This window comes from Pteropus alecto, unplaced genomic scaffold (assembly GCF_000325575.1).
Source record: "Pteropus alecto unplaced genomic scaffold, ASM32557v1 scaffold214, whole genome shotgun sequence".
NCBI classification, from domain to species: Eukaryota; Metazoa; Chordata; class Mammalia; order Chiroptera; family Pteropodidae; genus Pteropus; species Pteropus alecto.
Window position 1 is genome coordinate 1,101,788 of NW_006435787.1, and position 8,891 is coordinate 1,110,678.

An 8,891-nucleotide genomic window follows, 5' to 3' on the forward strand; every position below is an offset into this window, starting at 1 on the left:
GTTCCAGCGAGGTCTGAATTCCTGGGAGCGCAGCTTTCTGTTCCCTGATGGGGACGTTCCCAGGAAACGTCGTCGGGTCCGGGGGCCACAGCGGCCACGCTCTGTCCCGCAGAGAGCAGCCCTCTGCACCCAGCCCGAGCTTCCTCCGTCGGGACCCGGTCAGGGGAAGGCCGCTTCTCCCGCCAGCGTGGCAGGCACCGCGGGATCAGAGTAAAGAGGCTGGCGAGGGGGTGGCCCTCAACGCGCGCACGGCGGTTCGGGTCACGTCTCTCGTCTACAGCTCTGGGAGCGCCGAGGTCTGACAACGGGAGCGTCTCTCCTGGTTGGGCCTCAGCTCGCTCCGCAGACGCTTAGGTGTCCCTGGCCTGTGGCCCCCCACGTACAGCCCGTGCTCAGCTTTCACGGCGGCTGCCCGTGTCTAGAGCTGGGACGGGCCACCGGTCCCCATGGCGGGGACATCGATTCGTACCCGGCTCCTGCACCGGGCTCTTGCTGACATCTGCCACACGAGGGCCTGGGCGTCAGACATGGCCTTGGGGCCCGAGCTCTCCCCAGGTGGGGGCCGGGCCTGGCGGGGGCCGGGCCTGGCCTGAGCCGCCCCTTCGAGAACTTTCACTTTAAAGCTGCGTATTCAGAAAATAAATGCATGGACGGAGCGGGCACCATCAGAAGCCGCGGGATTCGGTGGCGTCAGACAGCGCCGTGCAGAGCCTTCCAGCTCAGGGCTCCCGACGGTGGCCTGAGGTGACACAGGGCGGGGTCCGACACAGCCTGCCCTCGGACGCGCTCAGCCGCGGACGCCCCGGGACACAACGAGGAACCGAGCACCAAGACGCTTCCGGCGTCAATGGCAAACTGGGCTTCAGCAGCCACACGTGTGAGCTCACGGAGCGACGTGATTGCGAACGCGTCGTTTTTGGTGCAGAGGGCAGGTTTCCGGTGAAACGCGGGCGATGCACCGCAGAGTTCTCAAACACTCGCACGCTCACATTAATTTCATCTCTGTTCGGAAAACATATGGTCTAGTAAATATTCCAATTTTTGACCAAATACATCTGAGTATTATTTTTAAAAATTCGGTAAGTCGAATTTGTCTTGAGTTTATTTTTTTTCTGAAGCTAACACGGTTCTGTTGTGTTTGTAGGGTCATCCGTGCCACCAAGGAGCTTCTGACGGAGAAGTTTCAGGCCTCCGAGGATGAGCGAGCGATCTCTCTTTTATCATGTATGGACTTTTTGGAGAAGTTATTGCCTGAGTCTTTCTACTTACCTAGTGGTCCCACATTCCATAGCCCCCCGTCTCTCACTGAAGCCATTTTAAACACAAGCTTATTGTGGACAAAGCATTTAAAAAGTCTAGAAAGAGACACATCTGGTATGGATACTTGGAAACATTTGGAATTTGGCAAAGACATGAATGAAAAAAGGCAAACTCTTGACAAGAATGAATCGAGATATATCTTGAGATTTATGGAATTAATACTTTTTAACATTAACCCTAAGCTGCTGGAATTGTGGACGTATAACGTTTCAGAAGAAGAGAGAGCTGAACTGGAGATCTTGTCTGCACTTTTAAATTTTTCCGTTCCAGAAAACGAGAGGATTCTTAGTAACTGCTTTAACTTTTCCCAGTTTTTCCATTCCGATTGGCCTGAACCGTCCGCTGTGAAAATGGATTTTGTTCATGTAAGTGAAGCTATAATAAGCAGTCTCTACGAACTTGGATTTCTGAGGCGGGAACAAGCCTCGGAAGCTCTGGACGCCGTCTATGCAGTAAGGAATGTGTCCCGTCTCTTCTCGGCCCCCTCTGAACAGCAGAGACAAGAAGCCGACATGCTTTTGACTCATATATCTCTAAACGTCTTCAAGGACAAGGATTCAGCTCTACTTCTGCAGGCGTGTTCTCCATTTTACCAATGTGTTTCTAAATTCTTCAGCCTTCAGAGTGCAGAGTCTTTGCTGTCCTTCCTCACGCAAATCTCAAAACACGTTTTGGAAATCACAAAGCAATTTAATTCCCAAGACGTCAGTAAAGCTCTCGCATTTTTATACGAGACGACGGAGTTTCTGGGGGAGATTTCCGAAGTGCCTTCTTGTCAACAGCTGCTTGCCGTGTTTAGCTTTCTGGAGCTTCGAGCCCGGCCGTGGATGTCTGCGGAGGACCTGGGATGGGAAGTGGTCCTCGCCACTCTGACGGGCCTCAAACGGCGGCTCTCAGTGGACGAAGACTTTCGCGTTTCTTTATTTCGGTACATGAACCACCTCTTCAACAGCTCGGGAGAAGCCTTGCTGGGTCGCGAGTGCTTTGCTTTGGATCACAAAAGCGTTTCCTTTGTGAATGACTCAGCAGATGGGGGTGCTCCATTTATTTTTCAGTGGCCGCAAATTCTTACAAACCTCTCCGCCAACGGCAGCACGTTCAATGAGTTTGCGGCTCTTCGCTGTGCCGTCTCGTGCCTTCGAATGTGGGCTGGAGTCTGGAGCAGCGTGTCGCAGATTCTGAAGGCAGACGCGAACATTTTCTCTGCCCTTCACGTTGGTCTCACCCGGCTTTTGGATGAACTGGAAAGCGACGTGAACATTTCTAAGAGCTGCCAGGGACTGTGTCCCACCCACCGCCCTGCTACACTCATAGTGGATCTATTTAAAAACATAAGTCGAGCCGATGGCTTCCAAGACTGGGACGCTTTTCTGAATCTCGGGGATGTCTGGGCAGCATTGGGCGAAGAGTCAGTTGGAGTAAAGTCACTTAATCTGGGCCAAATAGAGAAGTCCCTCTTCACCCTGGAAATGGCCCTGCGTCAGCTGCAGGCGCGGCCCTTGAACGCGAGAGCAAGCGGAGGGGTTTCGTACGCCCCGCGCGACGTGTTCGCTGCGCCAAGCGACGCCCCGGAAGATGTGGATGAGAATGTGCATCGGATAAATCACCTTCTTTCAAAAAGTCTCACGCGTTACGGAGGGAAATTTGAAAGCATCGTCACCGACCTGAGAGAAACAATGCTCTTCCTTAGAAATGTGGCACTTGACCAAGATCTAGCGTCTTGTGCTGCCATGTTCCAAAATGTCACCGAGTTTATTTCGGAAGATGGCTTATTATATGTGAACCCTTTGCAGAGGACATTACGGATTCTGGCCGTGCTGAAGTCCACATTTTCCTCCGAGGACTCAATTCGCAGACTGAAAGGGTGCGCTAAGAGCGTGGACACCATAAACCAGCTGCGTATGGCTTATAGCCCCAGTTTCTCACAGGGCCGTCTTCAGGGTCTTCCGAGGCATTTCAGAGACGTGGAAAACAAAATTAACTCTACGCGGAAACTTGTTACTTGGCTGTTGACTATTATGGAATCGGATTGTCCATTGAATAAGTCAAACATAAATTGTGTGAATAGTTTTTTGAAAAATGTAACTGACTTTCTACATGTTGTGCTCACTGCAGTCTTAGAAAAGGAAAAGATACCAAACTCTGAGATTTTATTAACTCTTTTAAATGACTCCACAAACCACGTAAGGATGATTATCAACAACTTAACGAGAGACTTCGAATTTGCTTCTCAATCGAACTGGAAACATTTTATCGAATTAATTCTAAGACCCGTAGAAGCGTCAGATGAAATTCCTAGCCAATTTCAACATCTTTGGCTGCATTTAGTCGCTCTAGGGAAGGAAATTAAAAAACTTGCAGAGGATATTTCCCTTAACGTTCTGGAAAATAACTCCTCTTCTAAAATGGAAACGTTTTTGAATACATTTGCTCCCAGTCCGAAGGAAAAGGATATAAACAGTTTCAGCAATTCAGTCTTTCATTTAGCTAGTTACCTCACCTTCAACTTATCTCACGATCTCCAAAATTCACCCAAAATCATTTTGCACGAAATAGCGAAAGCCGTGGGTCTCGGTGTCCAGGTGATCAGGGGCGTGTTCGACTCCCTGATGCCCTCGACGCGTCACGGGACCCCGGGAGACCCAGGTAGCAGACAGGTGTTGAAGAAGGTCACTGCTCTCCTGCGAGCTGTCAGGAAGCCCGACCTTGACCTGCTGGTGGACCAGCTCGAGCAAGTCGGCGACGGCCTCGTGGATTTCTTCAGGAATGTCAGCGGGCTGGGCACTGGCACTTCAGGGGTCAGCCTGCTCGTTGGCCTGATGGAGAAGCTAGTGGACAGCTCACATTCTTGGGACGTCAGCCACCTGCTGAGGCTGGCACGCCTCTTCCCCAGAGAGGACGTGAACGCCGCGGTGGACGCGTTCTACGCCCTTCCTCAGGCCGCGAGGCTCCTGCGGGGACTGGCGGACAAAAACATCACGGGAGCCCTCCAGGACGTCTACGACTTCACGCTCCTTCACGGCGTGCGCATTTCCGGTGTCACCAAGGAAGACTTTACTGCGGCGATCAAAGCCCTTTTGGACAGCGTTGCCCTGGTGTCGGAGAAGCCCGGCGTCCTGGCCGAGGCTTTGACTTGCCTCCCTGTGCTGCGGTGCAGGAATCACACCGCGGCCGGGTTTCGGCAGGAGCCGCGGTTCGGGGCCTGTGACCGCCCGGAGAGCGCGTCTTCTTTCTTTTACGGCAACGTGGCCAGCGTGCTCGAGCGCCTCCGCCTGTCCCCCCCAGGGGAAGCGTCATGGTGTTCGAACGAAACCTCACGGACGGAGCTGACCAGAAGAGTGGTCTGCGTCGTCCACGGACTCGTAGACTGGAGCTCCATTCTCCTGGAGCTGTTTCGGGTCCTCCGCGCTGAAACCTCGCTTGGGGAAAGCGTGCGAGAATTTTGGCGTAAGGTGTTGCCATCTGTCCCGCCCTCCGGGCTTTGTCCCAGTGGTCCCCTGAAGCACGTTGCTTTGCAAATCGTAGAAAAATTAAAAAATGTCAACCTTACAGAAGTTACGTCCCATGAAAACATGTTCGATAAACTAGCTGGTTTAAGCAAGATCCTCAACGTTAACGAAAGCACGGGTGCGTCGGCCAGAGGTATTCCTGTGAATTTGGGAAGGATAATGAAATTGCTTTCTGGGGATCGGAGCCTGGAAAACAGTACTCAGTCTCTGCTCTCTGCACTCACGACGTTTCTGAATGCAGACCGGACGGGCGGGGACTTAGACGCTTTCTCAAGTTCTACGGAACAAAGCGCAGCCCTTTACGACCTGCGAGAGCCGTGGCCTGAGTCCGAACACATCACGGAAGACCTGAATTACGACGTAAAGATCAGAGCCCTGCTTTCCGACGTTAACGATGACGCTCGAATGATGACTCCAGTGGCCCTTCAAGACGTAACACTGCACCTCGTCCAGTTTCTGGAAAGCCTCCATTCATCAGCGCAGGCGTTAGAAATTACTAAAGATTTTCTATCGGTCACCAAAAACTGGCTTTGTAAATATGCAAAAGGAGACTATGCAAGAATGATACAGACGTTATGTCTCGTGGCCAACGAGAGTTCAACCGATGATCTAGCTTTGTTGGCTAAAGATATTACTACCTTTTTGGGTTACCTCGAACACATTCCTAGAGAAGGCGATTTCGATGGTGCCCTTCTCAGCCAACTGGCAGACCCAGAAGAGCCAGCTAATTTCTCAGTTGTTCAGTCGCTTTTAGAAAGCTTCCTAATTAATTCAATCAATAACTTAGCTGGGAGCTCTCAAGAAGCAGCCTGGAGTCTAAGTGATAGTGACCTTCAGATAATGAATTCCATTAACCTCGCCTTGAACCGAACGCAGTCAGAAAGGGGAGAGGGAATAACTCTCCCTCCGGGAAGCAGACTGGGGCGCGTGGAACGGCTTTTGAAAACCTTCTTCTTTTTACAAAAGGAGCGTCCTGCGAACAAGACATCTCCGCTGGGGGTGGTCGCGGAGCCGAGGTGAGTCCGTGGCTGCGTGGCGGGCTCGGCGGTCACGCGTGGCCATCTGCCCCTGGGGTGCACACGTGCCAGTGGCGGCACCTGCACCCGGCGCCTCCGGATGCCCTCCGGAGCGAGTTTGGTCTGAATGGCCATTTTATTAAGGTGTCAGGGTAAAGTGATTTTGGTGGTCGCCATCCGTATAAACCTGGCCCTTGGCAAGTAGTCACTTACTATGCTTTTGTACGTTTTGGGTTATAAAATTAATTTTGAAGTTATATTTTATATGGAACTGAAAAATTAGTTTTTATATATGTAAAGGCATATACATCATGGTCATAATTAGAATTAACGGAATTAACCGTTCCATTGCAAGTGAGGAGTTTAAATGTTTTCATTCCGATTACTCCACTGCGAGGTTTATATTTGGAATTGGTTAAATTCCCCCAATTTAAAACCGATGGCCACGTTACGTGCGTCTCGTCTCTCTTTTCCGTCCCTTTTGAACTCGCCGGTGAGGAGGCAGGAGCGAAGTCCCACGGGACGTGACGTTGGACTCAGTCCCTGACGTAGAGCCCGAGCCAGCATTTCCTACCGGGAACTGGCTTCCACATCCCGGGGCTGGCCAAGCGAGCCCCAAGCCAGCGGGACAGGCCGTCACGAAGGGGTGCTCACAGTCAGGCCGGAGGCGCGGGGGCCGTGCTGGGGCTCGTCGTCCTCGGGGGCGTCCTCAGCCCTCCGGGGCCCTGCACCTGCTCGGGGACCATGTCCCTTCCGTGCCCCACTCCCGTGAGGGGGCCGGCTCTGGAGCCCATCCAGACTGGGGGTGCACGAGGAGGGCACCTGGGCGGCCGTGCCGACCCTCCCCAGGGCCGTCGGGAGCCCACGTGATGCCAGGACTGCGAACATGTCGCTGCGCACGGGGAGTCAGCACAGCCATTCCACGTTTCTAAGCGCGAAGGGCATGGCTTTCTAGTGTCGGGTTTGAGGTGTCGTAATGGGATGGTCTGTGGGGTTCCTCCACTCTCTTCGTCAGTTGAAAATATTTTCGTTATTTGATTTTTCTGCAGTATAGTTTAGCACGGCACCTCCCAGTCGGCGACCCCCCGCACGATGCGTTTTCATCTTTCCATTGCTAAACATGAAATTAAAAATGTATATTTACAGTTTTGTCCCACAGGATAAAATTCTAGAAATTCTGAAAGGGGATCCATTTCTTGCCTCTGTGAAGGAAGACGGACCGATGAGCAATTTTTCAAGTTTAAAGGAGATAACACGTCATCTAATCGAAAGCTCGTTTGCACTGGCCAACGGAGACGTCCTTTTTGATAAGCGCCATGGACCGGAGCTCGTGGGAGGCGTGCTCCGCGCCCTCGTCTGGGAAATCGCGATGCAGAGCGAGACGGAAAAGCCCGCGGAGTCCCTGACGGTCGCGAGTCGGCTGCTTTCCCACGTGCGTCGTCCTGCCGGCCTCGCCTGGCTCGGTCGCCAGCTCCAGTCTGCCCTTCACCTGGTGAGAGAGACCTCAGCGGGCCTGGCGAGTCTAATGCAGACGCTGCTCAACTCCCCCGCCGGGGACGTCCGGAGCCGGTGTCCCGCGCTGCGGCGGGTCACACTTGCTCACCTGACCGGTTTGCTTTCCCTCGCAAACAGCTCGTTCCCCCTCAGAGACAGAGCGGCCTTGGAGATCACCGCGAGGTGGCTCGCGGTCATCTCGGGAGCTGGCAGGGAGCGTGGTGTCCGGGAACCGCTCCTGGACGCGTCCGCTGCTGCGGGCGTGCTGGTGAGCGCCAGTGCCGGGGTGGGGGGCCTCGCCGCGGTGCTGGACTCCACCGTGACGCTTCTCGAGCTGGCCACGGCCGTGTCGGGGAAGGGAGCCGCGATTTCGGGAACGCGTGTCGCCCCCACTGCCCACGACTCTGCGCGGTTCTTCGACACGCTTTGTTCCGCTTTGCGACAAAGCCTCCGAAATGCCACGAGTGAGATGCCATCCGGTCCGAAGACAGCGGCCCGCGCCGTGCTGGACGGCGTGGACGGCACGCTGGCGCCGTCTCTCGGCCTGGCCGTCGGGATGGCCGGGGTCCGGCCCGCCGCCCCCCACGACCCCGACGTTCCCCACACGTCCTCGTGCGTGTTCTCCAGCGTGAACGGGTCCGAGGACTTCGCCAGTATTTTGAAAGAAATTGCTGAATTTTTAACATCTGGGGAAATTCATTCGGGAGACACGGAGCATTTTCCGGGAGCAATTAGGAACGGGACTCGGATGTTTTCCACAGATTCTTCCGACGTCTGGGAAGAAATCCTGGGTTGCTTAGTTCCTATAGTCAACCTCGTCAACCAGATAGACTTCTTACATCCTAATCGAATTTCTGCTCGCGGTTCTCATCAAGATGCTCACGGGGTGGCCCTGGAGGAGACGCTGTCACGAAACAGCCCAGAAATGGGGACCCGCCCAGGGAGGGTGATGGATCTCATCCTGGCAGCCTTCCGGAATAACTCGGAGGGTGAGAGCGGGGACGGTTTGAATTCGTTGCCGACGTTCGCTCAGCACCCAGACATCCCTTTGAAAGCCATAGACGCCGTTGTCAAGGCCTCCAGCGGGACGAAAGGTGACTGGGGAGGTGACTCGAGTGAAGCCCTGGCTTTCAGCCCCTCTCTGCTGCAGACCGTGGCTCCCCGGGGCGCATTCACAGGTCCAGCCCCAAACGGCCCTCAGGGGGCGGATTCCACGGGGACCCCCTTCCAGCGCGTTTCTGAGATCTTCGGTAACGCAGCCGCCAGAAAGAATGCGGCGTCAGGACTAGGAGAGGGGACCGAGGAGGCGGCCGGCGCGCCTCCCGCCCGCGGCCCGTCACCGAGCCTCGAGGACGGCCTGGGGGACCTGGCCGCGCTGGCCGAGCACTGGCAGAAAGTGTCGCTGACGGACGAAAGGTAAGGAAAGGCCGACCGCGGGTCTTCCCGGCGCGGAGCTGACGAGGGTCACGCGGAGCCGGGGAGGGTCATGTGGAGCTGACGAGGGCCACGCGGAGCCGGGGAGGGTCACATGGAGCCGGGGAGGGTCACGCGG

General features: G+C 54.7%; 1 protein-coding gene across 1 annotated transcript in view; it reads left to right on the forward strand.

Annotated features, from left to right (window-relative positions):
* Positions 1 to 8,891, forward strand: part of ABCA13 (ATP binding cassette subfamily A member 13) — a 147,718-nt gene that overhangs the window by 30,726 nt on the left and 108,101 nt on the right. Inside the window, exons 12-13 of the mRNA XM_025046516.1 lie at positions 1,145 to 5,845; positions 6,992 to 8,755. Coding sequence (XP_024902284.1) covers positions 1,145 to 5,845; positions 6,992 to 8,755 — 6,465 coding nt within the window. The remainder of the gene's footprint in view (positions 1 to 1,144; positions 5,846 to 6,991; positions 8,756 to 8,891) is intronic.